At 41.9% G+C, this 20677-nt stretch overlaps 1 protein-coding gene across 1 annotated transcript; it reads right to left on the bottom strand.

The window, feature by feature from the left end:
• Positions 1–5550: 5550 nt before the first annotated feature.
• Positions 5551–16278, bottom strand: zgc:172145 (ferritin, heavy subunit). The gene is made up of 4 exons (XM_021567393.2): positions 15997–16278; positions 15670–15890; positions 15169–15315; positions 5551–6586 (listed from the first exon to the last, which is right to left on the bottom strand). The coding sequence occupies exons 2-4, from the start codon at positions 15835–15837 to the stop codon at positions 6284–6286; spliced, it is 618 nt and encodes a 205-aa protein (XP_021423068.1). The 5' UTR covers positions 15838–15890; positions 15997–16278; the 3' UTR covers positions 5551–6283.
• Between the last annotated feature and the right edge of the window lie 4399 nt (positions 16279–20677).

Raw genomic sequence — 20677 nt, forward strand, 5'->3', positions numbered from 1 at the left:
GTTCTAGGTTACCAGAAACTTTGGGCAAAAAAGTAAAAGTATCCTTAAAATTATGGTTAGGTTTTAGTGTAGGAATGTGGTTAATAACTTTCCCCAACCTCTATCCTAATGCACCCTGCAAACTGTTGCTGATGCTGTGGATCGAACAAGCTTTTATCCTTGGCGTTAGAGTTAGGGGCGTGCTCTGCATTTCTGACAGCTCCCTGGATTGGCCAATGATCGCGCGGAATGGGTGCATAGGGAGGGGTTTACAACTTCACGCTAATTAGTGAACAATTTCTCATAACTGTCCCTATAATAACATAGAAATCGAGGCCTATTATTCGTTTGAAAACAGTCATACTGATTTTTTGAAAAGCTCTGATACTAGAGAAAAATAAATCACAGCAATCAATTCACTTTTCATTCGTTTTTCATAAATATAATTTACAGATTACATTTTTATATTTTGGTGCTTAGTTGTATTATTGGTATGATTCTATCTAGTCCTATTACTAGAATGTTATGCTGTTGCAGAAGTTCCTTCTTGAATAAATAAAATATGCTAATTCTATTCTATTCTATTCCCTTTCATATAGCCATAACCTGTCTAAATATATCATTCTGTTATGCACAAGTTTCTCTAATGTCCCTATAGCCTATTTGCTCAAACGGATGTTACAACAACTTGTTTCTAAGAGTTTCTGAACACATGTTGGCCTAATGATATCAGCACTTATTCTCTTGCACACACTATTACTTTCGGCAGTGGCAGTTAGCCTATAGCGGTTGCAGCATTAGGCAAGTAGCCAAAATGTTGATAGTTCGAATACCCAAGCCAAAAAATAAATAAATACATATGTTGATGTGCCCTTGAGCAAGGGACTTAACCCTAATAGCTCCAGGGCTGCTGTTGATAATGGCTGACCCTGGTCGTGACCCCACTATCCAAGGGTGTCTCAGGGGGAGTTGGGATATTAGATATATTTTTTAATTCAGGTGTGAAACAGGACAAATATAAGCATCCACCAAATTATTATTCTAATCTATAGCCCCCAGATATATTAATTATCCAATGTGCATGCTGCTTTAGAATTAATCAGGCAGACCAGTTTGTTTTAAACACAATGTACTTTTCTAAATACAAAATGCTCTCTTGGCTGTAAATTCTGCTGCTACCTAAAGTGAATATTTTTTTAGACAGGTCTATTGGAGAATATGAGGCCACTATACGCCTACTTCTTGAAAACCTGACAATATTATGTTATAGGTGAGAATCACTAGATGGCGATAGTGAGATGACTAAAGCAGTGTTGGCATCCCATGCAAAACTTCTCCAAATATCAAATCAAATCAAATTGTATTGGTTACATACACCTATTTAGCAAATGTTATTGCGGGTGTAGTGAAATGCTTATGTTCCTAGCTCCAAAAGTGCAGTAGTATCTAAAAATGATTCACAACAATACAGACACATCTAAAAGTAAAATAATAGAATTAAGAAATATATAAAAACATATAAAATATATCAATTAGATCAAGCAATGTTGGAGTGGCATTGACTAAAATACAGTAGAATAGAATACAGTATATTCAGTTGAAGTCGGGAGTTTACATACACTTTAGCCAAATATATTTAAACTCAGTTTTTCACAATTCCTGACATATAATCCTAGGAAAAATTCCCTGTCTGAGGTCAGTTAGGATCACCAATTTATTTTAAGAATGTGAAATGTCAGAATAATAGGAGAGAGAATTATTTATTTCAGCTTTTATTTCAATCATCACATTCCCAGTGGGTCAGAAGTTTACATACACTTAATTATTATTTGGTAGCATTGCCTTTAAATTGTCAAACGTTTCAGGTAGCCTTCCACCACCAGCTTCCCACAATAGGTTGGGTGAATTTTGGCCCGTTCCTCCTGACAGAGCTGGTGTAACTGAGTCAAGTTTGTAGGCCTCCTTGCTCGCACACACTTTTTCAGTTCTGCCCACAAATTTTCTATGGGATTGAGGTCAGGGCATTGTGATGGCCACTCTAATACCTTGACGTTGTTGTCCTTAAGCCAATTTGCAACAACTTTGGAAGTATGCTTGGGGTCATTGTCCATTTGCAAGACCCATTTGTGACCAAGATTTAACTGATGTCTTGAGATGTTGCTTCAATATATCCACATAATAATTTTCCTGCCTCATGACGCCATCTATTTTGTGAAGTACCAGTCCCTCCTGCAGCAAAGCACCACCACAACATGATGCTGCCACCCCCGTGCTTCACTGTTAGGATGGTGTTCTTCGGATTGCAAGCATCCCCCTTTTTCCTCCAAACATAACGATGGTCATTGTGGCCAAACAGTTCTGTTTTTGTTTCATCAGACCAGAGGACATTTCTCCAAAAAGTACGATATTTGTCCCCATAGTGAAGTTGCAAACCGGAGTCTGGCTTTTCATTGCGGTTTTAGAGCAGTGGCTTCTTCCTTGCTGAGCAGCCTTTCAGATTATGTCGAGATAGGACTCGTTTTACTGTGGATATAGATACTTTTGTACCTGTTTCCTCCAGCATCTTCACAAGATCCTTTGCTGTTGTTCTGGGATTGATTTACACTTTTCACACAAAGTACTACATCTCTAGGCGACAGAACGCTTCTGCTTCCTGAGCGGTATGATTGCTGCGTGGTCCCATGGTGTTTTTACTTGCGTACTATTGTTTGTACAGATGAACGTGGTACCTTCAGGCATTTGGAAATTGCTCCCAACGATGAACCAGACTTGTGGAGGTCTACAATTTTTATTCTGAGGACTTGGATGATTTCTTTTGATTTTCCCATTATGTCAAGCAAAGAGGCACTGAGTTTGAAGGTAGGCCTTGAAATACATCCACAGGTACACCTTCAATTGACTCAAATTATGTCAATTAGCCTATCAGAAGCTTCTAAAGTCATGACATCATTTTCTGGAATTTTCCAAGCTGTTTAACGGCACAGTCAACTTAGTGTATGTAAACTACTGACTCATTGGAGTTGTGATACAGTGAATTATAAGTGAAATAATCTGTCTGTAAACAATTGTTGGAAAAATTACTTGTATTATGCACAAAGTAGATCTCCTAACCGACTTGCCAAAACTATAGATCATTAACAAGAAATGTATGGATTGGTTGAAAAACGAGTTTTAATGACTCCAACCTAAGTGTATGTAAACTTCCGACTTCAACTGTACATATGAGATGAGTAAAGAAGTATGTAAACATTATTCAAACATTACTAAAGTGACTCGTGTTCCATTATTAAAGTGGCCAGTGATTGCAAGTCTATGTATATAGGGCAGCAGCCTCTAAGGTGCAGGGTAGCGTAACCGGGTGGAAGCCAGGCTAGTGATGGTAATTTAACAGTCTGATAGCCCTTAAGATAGAAGCTATTTTTCAGTCTCTCGGTCCCAGCTTTGATGCACTTGTACTGACCTCGCCTTCTGGATGATAGAGGGGTGAATAGGCCACAGCTCAGGTGGCTGACGTCCTTGATTAACAATTTCAGATTGTCAGTGATGTGTATACCGAAGACCTTGAAGCTTTCCACCTTCTCCACTGCGGTAACATCGATGTGGATAGGGGAATGCTCCCTCTGCTGTTTCCTGAAGTCCACGATCATCTCCTTCGAGTGATAGATTATTTTCCTGGCACCACTCTCCCAGGGCCCTCACCTCCTCCCCGTATGCTGTCTTGTCATTATTGGTAATCAGGCCTACTACTGTTGTGTCGTCTACAAACTTGATGATCGAGTTGGAGTTGTGCGTGGCCACGCAGTCCTGGGTGAACAGGGAGTACTGGAGGGGGCTGAGCACCCACCCTTGTGGGGCCCCTGTGTTGAGGATCAGCGAATCAATAAGAATCTTTTGACAAATCAGGACACTGAAGTCACTATGAACACAAATATTACTTGAAAGTGTTAAATCATACACCATAGAGAAAAAGAGACTGTTCAGAAATGTATCGAAAACTTTATTTTGAAAGGTAGATATATTGTTGTAACATTGTACTGTATGTGATGAAGAGGGACAGTGTATATTTGATCTGTATAGTAGGTAAAGGCAATAGGTTTTGTAGAAACATAAAGTGTACAGATGAGACCAATCCCAAACAATATCCCATTATACATCAACCCATAATTTCTTATGAGAGTGACCTCTTTGTAAAATACTGAATACAAAAATACCATTATAAGCCATATAACATAGCGAGGTGTGTCAATCCAGATATGAACAGTATTTCAAGTACTTTGCCTTCAGCTTTGATTGTCACATTGTTATCTCTCAATTCATGCAACACCACATTATGACAACATGGCTCAACTTCGCTCATGGAATACATACAGTGCCTTCGGGAAGAATTCAGACCCCTTGACTTTTTCCACATTTTGTCATTTCACAGCCTTACTCTAAAATTGATTAAATACAAATATTTCCTCAGCATCTACACAAAACACGACATAATGACAGAGCGAACACAGGTTTTTAGAAATGTTTTCAAATTTATTCCACTAAAAAACATATTTTTAAATAAGTATTCAGACCCTTTGCTATGTGACTCAAAATTGAGCTCAGGTGCATCCTGTTTCTATTGATCATCCTTGAGATGTTTCTACAACTTGATTGAAGTCCACCTGTGGTAAATTCAACTGATTGGACATGATTTCTATATGAGGTCCCACGGTTGACCGTCCATGTCAGAGCAAAAACCAAACCATGACGTCGAAGGAATTGTCCGTAGATCCGGGACAGGATTGTGTCGAGGCACAGATCTGGGGAAGAGTACCAAAACATTTCTGCAGCATTGAAGGTCCCCAATAACACAGTGGCCTCCATAATTCTTAAATGTAAGACGTTTAGAACCACCAAGACTCTTCCTAGAGCTGGCCGCCCGGCCAAACTGAGAAATCTGAGGATAAGGGTTTTGGTTAGGGAGGTGACTAAGAACCCGATGGTCACTCTGACAGAGCTCTAGAGATCCTCTATGGGGATGGGAGAACCTTCCAGAAGGACAACCATCTCTGCAGCACTCCACCAATCAGGCCTTTATGGTAGAGTGACCAGACGGAAGCCACTCCTCAGTAAAAGGCACATGACAGCCCGCTTGGAGTTTGCCAAAAAGGCACCTAAAGACTCTCAGATCAGAAGAGAAACAAGATTCTCTGGTCTGATGAAACCAAGATTTAACTCTTTGACCTGAATGCCAAGTGTCACATCTGGAGGAAACCTGGAACCATCCCTATTGTGAAGCCTGGTGGTGGCAGCATCATGCTTTGGGGATGTTTTTCAGCAAGAGGGTCTGGGAGACTAGTCAGGATCTAGGCAAAGATGAAGAGAGCAAAGTACAGAGGAATCCTTCATGAAAACCTGCTCCAGAGTGCTCAGGACCTCAGACTGGGGTGAAGGTTCACCTTCCAACAGGACAGTGACCCTAAGCAATCAGCCAAGACAATGCAGGAGTTGCTTCAGCACAAGTCTCTGAATGTCCTTGAGTGGCCCAGCCAGAGCCAGGACTTGAACCCGATCGAACATCTCTGGAGAGAACTGAAAATAGCTGTGCAGCAAAGCTCCCCATGCAACCTGATAGAGCTTGAGAGGATCGTCAGAGAAGAAATGGAGAAACTACCCAAATATAGCTGTGCTAAGCTTTTAGCGTCATACCCAAGAAGAGTCGAGGCTGAAATCATTGCCAAATGTGCTTAAACAAAGTACTGAGTAAAGGGTCTGAATACTTATGTAAATGTGATATCTGTTTTTTATTTTTAATAAATTAGCAAACATTAAAAAAAACTTTTTGCTTTGTCATTATCGTGTATTGTGTGTAGATTGAGGGAAAAAACGATTTAATACATTTTAGAATAAGGCTGTAACCTAACAAAATGTTGAAAAAGTAAAGGGGTCTGAATAATTTCCAAAGGCACTGAACATGATACAATGAGGCTGTGTCCTTTTAAATGCCCAAATCTAGTGCATAATATATGTATTCATTATTTTTGAAATGCAAACAGGAATTAAGAAGAAGTGCTACAGCTTGGTTCCGAATAAACCTAGTTGTAACTAAGCCATACACCTCAAATTATTCCCCTTGTTTTTTCAGTTTCAATCATTTCTATTGAGGAGCCAGCAAGTTATGTAGGAATAGGGAGTGTCTTCTACAATACATTGGCCTTACAGACAAGCTATAATACAATATAGGTGGCCATAAAACACTGACAGGAGAGGCTTGTTTTGAGAGTCGAACTCGCAAAGTAGTTTTCTTTAATATAAACTACTGAGTGATTTATCTACTGGAGACGTTGGTCAACTCCTCCTGCAGCTGGTCGATGAGGTACTCCCCGAAGCCCCCCGAGCGGTCGCTGGTGCAGCCCACCCTACGTGCGTTGGTCAGCAGGTCTCCCAGCAGTTTGACACGGGGCACCAATGGCCCCAGGAAGCGGCTCTTGATCACACTGGCGGAGTGCGGGTCGCTGTGCTCCTTGGACAACTGGCTGAGCTCCACCATCACGGCCATCTCCTCCTTCCAATGGCCCAGCATCAGCTCCAGGGCTGGGATCACAGCATACACCTCCTCACAGCCTGGCCTCTGGGTGAGAAAGACAGCACACACACACAAAGACCGCCATTAGAATGCACTGACTAAGTCACTCTGGATAAAACGTCTGCTAAATAACCTAAATGTTACATAGACCGCATTGAAGGATAACTTGAAGGATAACTATTTTTTTTTACTTGTAATAGTACTTTAAAATCATTCCACCATTTCCTAAAATTCTAATAGTTTGCCTAATTTCAGTTTGTGACAAAACAAGCAATGCCCAGTGTAGATAATAATTTTACCATCTAAACCGCTGTGAAATATATTTAAATAACAACAAATATTGTATTTTCAGTTGTTTGAAGCTGGTGTACAAAACTGAAAGTAAAAGATGCAAAAACTAAACTTATGAACGGTAAGCATAGAAATAGAGAACTTTGAACAGATCTACTGTTTCTCAGGCTTGCTTTTAATGAGAATGACAGATGTACAGTGCCTTGCAAAAGTATTAATCCCCTTGGCATTTTTCCTATTTTGTTGCATTACAACCTGTAATTTAAATTTATGTTTATTTGGATTTCATATATTGGACATACACAAAATAGTCCAATTTGGTGAAGTGAAAAAAATGTACTTGTTTAAAAAGAAATCTACAAAAAAGAAAATTGGTGCGTGCATATGTATTCACCTCCTTTGCTATAAAGCCCCTAAATAAGATCTGGTGCAACCAATTACCTTCAAAAATAATTAGTTAAATAAAGTCCACCTGTGTGCAATCTAAGTGTCACATGATCTGTCACATGATCTCAGTATATATACACCTGTTCTGAAAGGCCCCAGAGTCTGCAACACCACCAAGCAAGCAGCACCACCAAGCAAACGACACCATGAAGACCAAGGAGCTCTCCACATAGGTCAGGGACAAAGTTGTGCAGAAGTACAGATCAGGGTTGGGTTACAAAAATAAAAAAATCTGAAACTTTGAACATCCCATGAGCACCATTAAATCCATTATTAAAAAATGGAAAGAATATGGCAACACAACAAACCTGCCAAGAGAGGGCCGCCCACCAAAACTCATGGACCAGGCAAGGAGGGCATTAATCAGGGAGGCAACAAAGAGACCAAAGATAACCCTGAAGGAGCTGCAAAGCTCCACAGCGGAGATTGGAGTATCTGTCCATAGGACCACTTTAAGCCGTACACTCCACAGAGCTGGGCTTTACAGAAGAGTGGCCAGAAAAAAAACATTGCTTAAAGAAAAAAATAAGCAAACACGTTTGGTGTTCGCCAAAAGGTATGTGGGAGACTCCCCAAACATAAGGAAGACGGTACTCTGGTCAGATGAGACAAAAATGTTGCTTTTTGGCCATCAAGGAAAACGCCATGTCTGGCGCAAACCCAACACCTCTTATCACCCCGAGAATACCATCTCCACAGTGAAGCATGGTGGTGGCAGCATCATGCTGCGGGGGGATGTTTTTCCATCAGCAGGAACTGAGAAACTGGCCAGAATTGAAGGAACGATGGATGTCGCTAAATACAGGGAAATTCTTGAGGGAAATCTGTTTGTCTTCCAGAGATTTTAGACTGTGACAGAGGTTCACCTTCCAGCAGGACAATGACCCTAAGCATACTGCTAAAGCTACACTCGAGGGGTTTAAGGGGAAATATTTAAAATGTCTTGGAATGGCCTAGTCAAATCCCAGACCTCAATCCAATTGAGAATCTGTGGTATGACTTATAGATTGCTGTACACCAGCAGAACCAACTTGAAGGACCTGGAGCAGTTTTGCCTTGAAGAATGGGCAAACATCCCAGTGGCTAGATGTAATTGCTGCAAAATGTGGATCTGCAAAGTATTGACTTTAGGGGGGTGAATAGTTATGCACGCTCAAGTTCTGTTTTTTTTGTCTTATTTCTTGTTTGTTTCACAATAAAAAAAACATTTTGCATCTTTAAAGTGGTATGCATGTTGTGTAAATCAAATTATACAAACCCCCTAAAAATCTATTTTAATTCCAGGTTGTAAGGCAAAAAAATAGGAAAAATTCCAAGGGGGGTGAATACTTTCGCAAGCAACTGTATAACTCACATTTTTATGTGAATTTGGTCGGGTCGCCTAATTTAATTGTTTCTTAAAATCTGAAAACACTACATCCCTCCTATTTTAGCTATAATCTTTATGAAAATGAATCTGTCCAAACTGTAAAAAAAAATTAACAAATAAAAGCGGGCCAAAAATGGCCTTAGTGACAAGTTTTTTTCCAAACTTCAACCAAAGTCATCTATTATTGCAGAATTGAATACACATCTTAATAGTATTAGAACTGACAAATAGACTTGTTCAGGACATATCATTTGCCCTCACTGATCAAATGGATAACAAGGTGTCCCAAATTGCTGATGATGGACCCCTTAGCAGTCCCACACAGGTTCTATTTTACATGACTCGTAAAACTAGAGGAGGCAGAAAGAAAAACTAAAGTGGCAACGTCACCCCGTACATCTGGAAACACAATTAATCCACTGTCCTTCCGCCTGCGCATTAATCTCCCCAATTTTCCGGAACTCAGGGGAAATGTACACCCTGGCAGGCATTAGGCCTGAGCCCCAGGCAAAGCCCCAAGGTTAGGGTTTAACCCCCCCATCCCCCTTGGCCTCAGATTTCCCTAACCTGTCCAGTCCACTCACAACCCCTTATTTCTAGCCCCAAGGAGCCCCAACACCAACCAAAACACCATCTCTGAAAGGTATGTAGCAGATCCTATAGGTATTACGTTGCAACACAAGGACTTTAGGAATAATTAACGTAAACTCACCCCACTCCGTACAAATGTGCATAACCGCGACATTCAAACGAGACTGCAATGAAAACGAATGGGACTGTAAAAGATGTGTTGGCATCAAAATTCAGGGTGTGAACTACGTTTCGAGTCAGTGTTGATTGACATGGTAATACTAACAGTATTGGAGAAAAGATTTTGAAAAAGCTGACCCCTCTGACGCTGTACGTTACATCGTGATCATCACATTTGCAACTAATTTTGTGCCATACAGCCTCTTTCCATCAGGGGTAGCCCTTCTCTCACAGATTAAAATCATGCTTAACCATATACACGTGTAAGACAACTTCATTATTCATTATTTTTTGTCTAAATTAATATAATTATTGCTAATATTAAACTAATATTTCATGACTAGGGTGCCAATTGCATTTTTTTTGCGCGTCATTACTGCAAGCCATCATGACACTCAAAAGCCAGCACAGCTGCAGTTCACTTGTGAGGCTAACGTTAGCGCAGCCCTAAATCCCTCTTCAAATTTGACACAAACCTTCAAAGAGGTATTGCATAAACTCTGTTTTATTTACATTTTAAAGTTGATTAGTTGGACAAATCGGGTGAAAAAACCTGTTTCTTCACAACATATTTCCCTCTTTCAAGATCATTTCGTAGCCTTCGGGTCTTTAAAAAAAATGTCAGGTGGGAAGCAAAGGAGCTCATTGCCTTCTTGAATTATGCAAAGATGGACATCATGAAGGTTTCGTCATTAATTTTGTTGGAAAGGGGAGAAATTGTGCTTTACATTGGTATTGATATTACAGTTGATCTGGAAGTATTACGTTTTTTGGGCGCAAAAATATGGTCAATTGTACGGACCAAGGCGATGTACAAAAGTGAGTGAGTTTACGTTAAGGTTGCCGTTAATCTTGACAGGCAGCGTGCCATTAATTGTTAGAGGTCAGACACACTGAGAAAACTGACGGCCGATAGGTACATTGCACAATAGTAGGCCGTTCCTTCTCTTGCAAAAACACTTGCAAATGTTCTCAATACAGTTTTCAGTTCCCAAAACTAGAATATGTTACGAACAGAGTGGACTAAGTTTTGTAAACTTTACTATTTGCTGAAATTGACAAAAATGGCGTTGTTTAGAAGTAGTGCACAGGCAAATTGAGTTACTGCACACTTGCAATTCCTTGAGTAGGCGTTCCCTAAAGGAAACAGGCAAAATACATGCCAGAACGCACCAATAGGCTCTTGCTAGCTCATGGTTGGCTCTGCCCCCCCTACTTGCTTGTTTTGCCCACTATGACTCATTTGTTCACATTGGAAATGAGCTTGCTAGCTACCTAACCGTAGTTATCTACAACAGGCACAAGCCAAACATATCTTAAGAAAGGGACTGCCAACTTGTGTTCTGGAGTTGAGCTGTGCTATGTGAACAACAAAAAGTTGACTGCAGACACTTTCGGCAGAGCTGCTAAGAACAGTATCCTTGGTGTGTCTGATGCTTTATACCATTAATATACTGTATAGTTGCATGTAGCATTAGTGCAGAGTAAGGACTTGCAGATCCTGATCTATGTATTTTCTCAGAGTTACTACAGTAATTGTATCACACTTATTTGTGATATCATGTTCATACTAGGGCTGTCAAATGATAAAAACATTGAGTTAATCACAGGATTTGTCATGATTAATCGCAAATTTAGAATTGGCTAAAATTGAGCTGTAAATTAAGATTTTTTTTATACAAAAAGCATTACAAGAAAATTAACATCTTCATTTTGTCCAACAGTCATCAAAATCAGGTAGATTGATGAAGCACAATATATGATGTATTTTGGATATTTTCTGTATTTTTAATGCTTTCAAGCAATGTGATTATTCACGAAAAAATGTATGCACAGAAATTAGTTCATAAACTCAGCCCTAGTTCATAAACTCAGCAACAACAAAATAACATTCCTTTTTCAGGACCCTGTCTTTCAAAGATAATTTGTAAAAATCCAGATAACTTTACAGATCTTCATTTTAAAGGGTTTAAACACTGTTTCCCATGCTTGTTCAATGAACCATAAACAATTAATGAACATGCACCTGTGGAACGGTTGTTAAGACACTAACAGCTTACAGACGGTAGGCAATTAAGGTCACAGTTAGGCCTTTCTACTGACTCTGAAAAAAACAAAAGAAAGATGCCCAGGGTCCCTGCTCATCTGCGTGAATGTGCCTTAAGCATGCTGCAAGGAGGCATGAGGACTGCAGATGTGTCCAGGGCAATAAATTGCAATGTCCTTACTGTGAGACGCCTAAGACAGCGCTACAGGGAGACAGGACGGACAGCTGATCGTGCTTGCAGTGGCAAAAAACATGTAACAACAACTGCACTGGATTGGTACAACCGAACATCACACCTGCGGGACAGGTACAGGATGGTACCAGCCACTGCCGAGTTACACCAGGAACAGAGCAGACAGAGCTTGTTGTCATTGCAGGCAATCTCAACGCTGTGCATTACAGGGAAGACATCCTTCTCCCTCATGTGGTACCCTTTCTGCAGGCTCATCCTGACATGTCCCTCCAGCATGACAATGCCACCAGCCATACTGCTCATTCTGTGCGTGATTTCCAGCAAGACAGGAATGTCTGTTCTGCCATGGCCAGCGAAGAGCCGGTATCTCAATCCCATTGAGCACGTCTGGGACCTGTTGGATCGGAGGGTGAAGGCTAGGGCCATTCCCCCCAGAAATGTCCGGGAACTTGCAGGTGCCTTGGTGGAAGAGTGGGGTAACATCTCAAATCAAATCAAAGTTTATTTGTCACGCTCGCCGAATACAACAATACAATACACCTTACAGTGAAATGCTTACTTACAGGCTCTAACCAATAGTGCAAAAAATTTATTAGGTGAACAATAGGTAAGTAAAGAAATAAAATGGTAAAAAGACAGTGACAAATAACAGTACTGAGGCTATATACAGTATTGAGGCTATAGAAGTAGCGAGGCTACTTACAGACACTGGTTAGTCAGGCTGGCGGGTGGTGGGACACAATGCAGATAGTCCAGTTAGCCAATGTGCAGGAGCACTGGTTGGTCGGGCCAATTGAGGTAGTATGTACAGGAATGTATAGTTACTATACTATACTACTATAGTTATATAGTGACTATGCATGTATGATAAACAGAGCAGCAGCAGCGTAAAAGGGGGGGTGGGGTGGGGCACACAATGTAAATAGTCCGGGTAGCCATTTGATTACCTGTTCAGGAGTCTTATGGCTTGGGGGTAAAAACTGTTGAGGAGCCATTTTGTCCTAGACTTAGCACTTGTGTACTGCTTGAAATGCGGTAGTAGAGAGAACAGTCTATGACTGGGGCGGCTGGGGTCTTTGACCATTTTTAGGGCCATTCTCTGACACCGCCTGGTGTAGAAGTCCTGGATGGCAGGCAACTTAACCCCAGTGATGTACTGGGCCCTACGCACTACCCTCTGTAGTGTCTTGTGGTCAGAGGCTGCGCAATTGCCATACCAGGCAGTGATGCAACCAGTCAGGATGCTCCTTGATGGTGCAGCTGGAGAACTTTTTGAGGATCTGAGGACCCAGGCTAAATCTTTTCAGTCTCCTGAGGGGGAAAAGGCATTGTAGTGCCCTCTTCACTTCTGTCTTGGAGTGTTTGGACCATGATAGTTTGTTGGTGATGTGGACACCAAGGAACTTGAAGCTCTCAACCTGTTCCACTACAGCCCTGTTGATGAGAATGGGGCGTGCTCGGTCCTCCTTTTCCTGTAGTCCACGATCATCCTTCCTTTGTCTTGATCACATTGAGGGAGAGGTTGTTGTCCTGGCACCATACTGCCAAGTCTCTGACTTCCTCCCTATAGGCTATCTCATCGTTGTCGGTGATCAGGTCTACCACCGTAGTGTCGTCAGCAAACTTAATGATGGTGTTGGAGTCGTGCTTGGCCATGCAGTCATGGGTGAACAGGGAGTACAGGAGGGGACTAAGCACGTACCCCTGAGGGGCCCCGTGTTGATTATCAGCGTGGCAGATGTGTTGTTGCCTGCCCTTACCACCTGGGGGCGGCCCGGCCCGTCAGCAAGTCCAGAATCCAGTTGCAGAGCGAGGTGTTAAGTCCCAGGGTCCTTAGCTTAGTGATGAGCTTTGAAGGCACTATGGTGTTGAACATGGAGCTGTAGTCAGTGATCAGCATTCTCACATAGGTGTTATGATTCATCACAAAAACGGAAGCAACATCCGGTGAAGTAGACAAAACAAATATTGTATGTAACAAAAATGTTCACCCATTGTTTACAACATGCACAATGAAGTTAATGTTTGACAGTTTACTAAGCAACTACTGATTTAGAACCACAGCAAGTCAGCACAAAGAAACAGGAGCACTGCCTCTGCTATTCCAGCACTAGTTCAACTTAAACATCCTCAAATCAACTAGATTATACCGTATATGCTTTGTCTAATACAGTGAAAACAAACTTAAAAGATAGCAAAAACAATTCAGTCCAATCAACATTAAATACATATCATGTGGCTCTCCATGGTCCTGATTTCTGTGTGCGTGCGCAATTAGAAAAACATGTTTTTGACCCTACTTGTAGAGTAGATGAATGCCATCCATCTCTAATTCATGTTGGCAAAACAGTCTATGACTGTCATACAGTAGTACACAAGCTTGTAGTTTTTGATGTCCTAGACTAAGCTAGCTGGCTAAAATGCTTGCTAGCCTAACTTCCTTTCATGGGCAATAATGAACCAGCTAATTTAGCAAGTTCCTTGGTGTCCACATCACTAACGTTCTATCATGGTCCAAACACGCCAACACAGTCGTGAAGGGGGCACGACAACTCCCCATGAAAATATTTGGCATGGGCCTTCAGATCCTCAAAAAGTTCTACAGCTGCACCATTGAGAGCATCTTTACTGGCTGCATCAGCGATTGGTATGGCACCTGCTTGGCATCCGACCGCAAGGCACTACAGAGGCTAGTGCCTACGGCCCAGTACATCACTGGGGCCGAGCTCACTGTCATCCAGGACCTCTATACAAGGCGGGACCAGAGGAAGGCCCTAAAAATTGTCAAAGGGTCCAGCCACCCAAGTCATAGTGTTCTCTCTGCTACTTCACAGCAATGTCCTATACTAGGCTAGCTAGCTAAAAGTCTTGCTAGTCTAACTTCCTCACATGGGCAACAATGAACCAGCCAAGTTAGCTAGCTAGCTAGTTCATGTGAGCCCACTACATCTAGGCTACATGTTGAACTTCAAAAATCAGCTGATTACCAGTTGCTGTCAAACACACATGGATCTGAAGCGGACTCTCTTCCCCAATATTGTGCAGCGAATTCTACTAGATGAAATTCAAAAATGATTCAGAGGGGTTGGGTTAAATGTGGAAGACATCTCAGTTGAATGCATTCAGTTGTACAACTGACTAGGTATCACCATTTCCCTTTCCATGCCCTGCTTTAGGGTCATCCCTAGTTCCCACAGACACAAAGTCATAAACCCTGCCTATTTCTACCATTTTATTCTTAAAATCTGATTCTCCACCCTAACCTCAACTCTCACCACATTGCTAAACTTATGCCCAACCTTAAATTGAGACCAAAAAGCTTATTTTTTTTCCAATATAATTTTGACTTTGTGGCTGGGGAAACTAGTGGAAACCCTGCTTTAGTGCCTAGAGTTAGGAGCCCATCCCCTCTCCGCTGGCAGTGGGCACACAGAATTAGAATATGTAGAATGGGCATCTCCATTCGGGTCAACTATGCCATAATGGGTGTACTGGAGGTTCATTCTATTTCTATGAGTGGGCAGCTTTACCTGGATGTCTTTACTGCAGTACTGTCCCCCTCTGTCTGACAGGTAGTCTAGCATGGCCTCAGCCTTCGCCTGCTCGTTCACAGACTGCTCATGGAAGAACGCTGCCACTCTTGGCAAGGCAATGTCATCCTGCTCAAATATCTTGGCCTGGAAGAGTCAATACAGAGTAACTCAGGTAAGACTGATCCACGTACAAATAGGCTATTGACATATATTGCTGTATTGGAGGGCATACAACTTTATTTATATTGTGACTCTCATAGGCTACTTGGTAAACGTAATCAACTCATGATGTCCATTTGTTTTCCTCTCTCCATCCTCTTTCTCTCTTCCCCCATGTTTCTCCATCTCCCCTCCACCTCCCCCGTCTCCCCTCCTACTCCCCCGTCTCTCCATCTCCCCTCCTACTCCCGTCTCTCCATCTCAATTTACCCTGATAGAATTTCGTAAACAAGTAACTTGCAGTTGCAGCCTATTGCTAGATGGTCGGGTCGCCCTTACCAGTGCATCAAGTATGTAAGCGACCTCCATAATCAATGTAGATACTCCGCACAAACTCTCCTCAACGACCGCTGGGAGATTCTGTTTCACTCTGCTCCCGAGAAAAGTTCGGTGAGTTTTACAGTTAGGCAGGTTGGTTTTCAATCTTTTGCCGCTTGGTTCAGCCATGTTCAAAAAGTCCTGACTGTGGTTAGATTGTAACAACAACCGTTGTTGCGCAACTGCAATAAAGTAGATCGCTAACGTTACTGATCTCGATTGAACGACACACTTTTTGATTGATGTGTAATACTTAATTAATAGATCCTAATATAAACAACTACTTACACCATAAGTGTTGTATACAGTCAGTCTTTGGTTGCGGGAGTGTAGGATAATAGAAACGGAGAAATCGTTTCCCGTTCAGCCTCTCAAGTTCATCCGGTGCGTTGAACGACACACCGCCCTATATCAAAGTGAAGTGCGACGTCAATTGCGAATAGTAGCCTACAATCAAACAACGACGAGTGAACATTGTTAGAAAGGGAGCATGTCAGCAAGAACAGTGGCTAATGCATGAACATGAATTGTAGTTTAAGCCTACTGTGATCATACTATCGAAATCCTTCATTTTGATTCAAGGGATGGTCAGTGCGTCACAATTGGGTGTCGGAAAACAATTTATGCTCGTCACAATAGAATAGAACAGAATAGAGAATAAAATAGTACAATTTGCATTGAACAGAATCACTTGCTTAGGGATACTTCACCCAAATTACAAAATGGCATTATTGGATTCCTTAACCTGTAATTCTATTGACCAGGTATGACAGCAATCCATGCTTTGGTTAAGTTTCCTGGCACTGTTTCCAAATGTCATGGTACCTACAGTTGAAGTTGGAAGTTTACATACACCTTAGCCAAATACATTTAAACTCTGTTTGTCACAATTCCTGACATTTTAATCCTAGTAAAAATTCCCTGTTTTAGGTCAGTTAGGATCACCACTGATTTATTTCAGCTTTTATTTCTTTCATCACATTCCCAGTGGGTCAGAAGTTTACATACACTCAATTAGTATTTGTTAGCATTACCTTGAAATTGTTTTACTTGGGTCAAACATTTCAGGTAGCCTTCCACAAGCTTCCCACAATAATTTGGGTGAATTTTGGCCCATTCCTCCTGACAGAGCTGGTGTAAGTGAGTCAGGTTTGTAGGCCTCGTATCTCGTACACGCTTTTTCGGTTCTGCCCACAAATTCTCTATGGGATTGAGGTCAGGGCTTTGTGATGGCAACTCCAATACCTTGACATTGTTGTCCTTAAAAGCCATTTTGACATATCTTTGGAAGTATGCTTAGGGTCATTTGTCCATTTGGAAGACCCATTTGCGACCGCTTTAACTTCCTGACTGATGTCTTGAGATGTTTCTTCGATATATGCACAATTTTCCTTTCTCATTTTGCCATCTATTTTGTGAAGTGCACCAGTCCCTACTGCAGCAAAGCACCCCCACAACATGATGCTGACACCCCCGTGCTTCACAGTTGGGATGGTGTTCTTCGGCTTGCAATCCTCCCCCTTTTTCCTCCAAACATAACGATGGTCATTATGGCCAAACAGTTCTATTTGTTTCATCAGACCAGAGGACATTTCTCCAAAAAGTACAATCTTTGTCCACATGTGCAGTTGCAAGCCGTGTTTGAACTTGCGTACTATTGTTTGTACAGATGAACGTGGTACCTTCAGGCATTTGGAAATTGCTCCCAAGGATGAACCAGACTTGTGGAGGTCTATTTTTTTCTGAGGTCTTGGCTGATTTCGTTTAATTTTCCCATGATGTCAAGCAAAGAGGAACTGAGTTTGAAGGTAGGCCTTAAAATACATCCACAGGTTCACCTCCAATTGACTCAAATTATGCATTTAGCCTATCAGAAGCTTCTAAAGCCATGACATAATTTTCTGTAATTTTCAAGCTGTTTAAAGGCACAGTCAACTTAGTGTATGTAAAACTTCTGACCCACTGGAATTGTGATACAGTGAATTGTAAGTGAAATAATCTGCCTGTAAACAATTGTTGGAAAAATTACTTGTGTCATGCACAAAGTAGATGTCCTTACCGACTTGCCAAAACTATAGTTTCTTAACAAAAAATTTGTGGAGTGGTTGAAAAACAGGTTTTAATGACTCCAACCTAAGTGTATGTAAACTTCTGACTTCAACTGTATATTATCATTTTTCGTGCATAATAACCAAATTACCTCTAACTGACTTTGTTGAGCTACACAGTCAAATACTTTAGGATGCTTTGGACATGATGTGCAGTTTTTTTTATAGGTACCATGACTTGCATGGGATTTGTGCCACTAATGCTAAAACATTAACATTAGAAAACAGTGCCAGGTAAACTAAACCAAAGCGTGTCATCATGCCTTGTCCATAGACTACTTATGGTGTAAGGAAACCAATATGTTATTTTGTAATTTGAGAGAACTATCCCTTTAAATGAATAAATGACAGGTAGCCTTTTCTTGACAGACAAATAGTCAAAAACATCAATGTAAATGTTTTGTTTTAAGTGCTGTGTCATTCCTGGATTTTATGACAGTGGTAGAAGCAACTCATAATCAGCCAGTTGTGCCAGGACCCTACCCCCTGGACACTGGCCAAATTAAAATGTGATCCCCAAACTATTTACATTACGCTTTCATGTATGTTGATCCACAAGTAGTGACTGTGATTGCATTCATATCTTCCATGTTACAGAGATGATTTTTCATCTGGGACTCCCCTGCCCCTCTCCTCTCTTATACCCCATCTCCCTCATTTCCTTTCCTTCCCCTCCTCTCCTTTTCTCTCCTCTCTACCCCTCTTCACCCCTCCTCCTCCTCTCCTTCACCCATCTCGTGTTTCAGCAGCGCCCCGTGCCACCGCTGCCTCTCACAGATGAGTGACTTGTGGGGCTAGTCGCTCCTCGGGGACCTGCTCGGTCAGTAGGGAAGAAAGAGGAACACCCAGTCTCAGGGCTGGTTTGAGGTCAACAGGACCATGACCCCTATGGCCCACAAACACACAGATAATCACCACGGCTGGACTTAAGTGTAACAAATTACAGCCACGCTCCAGGAAAGAGACAAGGGGCTGTCCCAAATGGCCTCCTATTCCCTATGTACTGCACTATACTTTTGACCATTCCCCATAGGGGTCTGGTTAAAAGTAGAGCACTATATATGGAATAGGGTGCCATTTGGACATACAGTTTCCAAGGCCTCCAGGAAATACTTTGAATCAGTGTAAATTATATCAATCTGAAAGAATAGAATGATTTTGATTCAAGGGTACAATACGCTTTACAATATGTGCTGATATACTAAAAAACTAAAAGGAATTGTTTAATTTACGTGTTTTAACTACTGCATTAATCGTTCCTATGGCGATGTTCTATTGTTACAGACCCCGCTGGGGATTGTCCTTTGACCTACATCCTGGCAGGGTCCCCCACCCCTCTTTGTCACTGTTTATTTGGTCTGCTCACACACTGGTTTGGAGCGCAGCTGTTGACAGACACTCAAGAGCACTATGTGGACACTTGTGTCATTATTCATGTCCAGCTGAACTCTGTGTACAAACACAGGGCCGTACTCAAAAACAATGACACTTCCCATACCTCACCAGATTTACTGTATCCAATAGCTATTTTACCATTCATATACATCATCTAATTTGTAATCTGTAAGTTCATCTCTGCTTACTCTAACTTTACTGTTTCTTATCGATCGCTTTAAGTTGGTTACTCTAACCTCAAAGTAGTGTTACAGAAAGACTAATACTGTACATATCTTCCTATGCAGATTGTATGGGGGCACACACACACACACACTACATGGCCAAAGGTATGTGGACACCTGCTCATCAAACATCTCATTCCAAAATCATGGGCATTAATATGGAGTCCCCCTTTGCTGCTATAACAGCCTCCACTCTGGGAAGGCTTTCCACTAGATGTTGGAACTCAGGGGCCTAGCCCGAACCATGAAAAACAACCCCAGACCATTATTCCTCCTCCACCAAACTTTACAGTTGGTACTATGCATTAGGGCAGGTAGCCTTCTCCTGGCGACCGCCAAACCCAGATTTGGCCATCGGACTTCCAGATGGTGAAACATGATGCATCACTCCGGAGAACACATTTCCACTACTCCAGAGTCCAATGGCGGCGAGCTTTACACCACTCCAGCTGACACTTGGCATTGCACATGGTGATCTTAGGCTTGTATGCGGCTGCTTGGCCATGGAAACCCATTTCATGAAGCTCCCATCTAACAGTTATTGTGCTGACGTTGCTTCCATAGGCAGTTTGGAACTCAGTAGTGAGTGTTGCAACCTAGGACAGACAATTTTGTTTCCACTTCACAATAACAGCACTTACTGTTGACAGGGGCAACTCTAGCAGGGCAGAATGTGACAAACTGACTTGTTGGAAAGGGGGATACTAGTCAGTTGTACAACTAAATGCCTTCAACTGAAATGTGTCTTCCGCATTTAACCCAACCCCTCTGAATCAGAGACGTGCAGGGGGTTGCCTTAATCGACACCCACGGCACCCGGGGAATAGTGGGTTAACTGCCTTGCTCAGGGACAGAATGACAGATTGTGACCTTGTCAGCTCGGGGAGTTGATCAGGAAACCTTTCGGTTACTGGCCCAATACTCTAAACACTAGGCTACCGGGAAGGTGGCATCCTGTGACTTTGCCATGTTGCAAGTCACTGAGCTCTTCAGTACAGGCCATTCTACTGCCAATTTTTGTCTATGGAGATTGCATGGTGGTGTGCTCGATTTTATACACCTGTCAGCAATGGGTGTGGCTGAAATAGGCATATCCACTAATTTAAAGGGATGTCCACATACTTTTGACCATGTAGTGTACATCCCCGCTCACACACATTGTCGTACAACTAACACTATAAACACAGTCAGGACAGGAGTGCTGACCTAGTGTTTGGCTAGACTGACAGGCGGGTGTCTGTC

Source organism: Oncorhynchus mykiss, chromosome 2, assembly GCF_013265735.2.
Source record: "Oncorhynchus mykiss isolate Arlee chromosome 2, USDA_OmykA_1.1, whole genome shotgun sequence".
NCBI lineage: Eukaryota > Metazoa > Chordata > Actinopteri > Salmoniformes > Salmonidae > Oncorhynchus > Oncorhynchus mykiss.

Excerpts from the sequence above, each read along its gene's own strand:
- zgc:172145 (XM_021567393.2), bottom strand. The coding sequence starts at position 15,837 with ATGGCTGAACCAAGCGGCAAAAGATTGAAAACCAACCTGCCTAACTGT. Across the intron at positions 15,316-15,669 it reads CTTACATACTTGATGCACTG|GCCAAGATATTTGAGCAGGA; the intron begins GTAAGGGCGACC and ends TGACTCTTCCAG. Across the intron at positions 6,587-15,168 it reads ACTGCAGTAAAGACATCCAG|AGGCCAGGCTGTGAGGAGGT; the intron begins GTAAAGCTGCCC and ends TTTCTCACCCAG.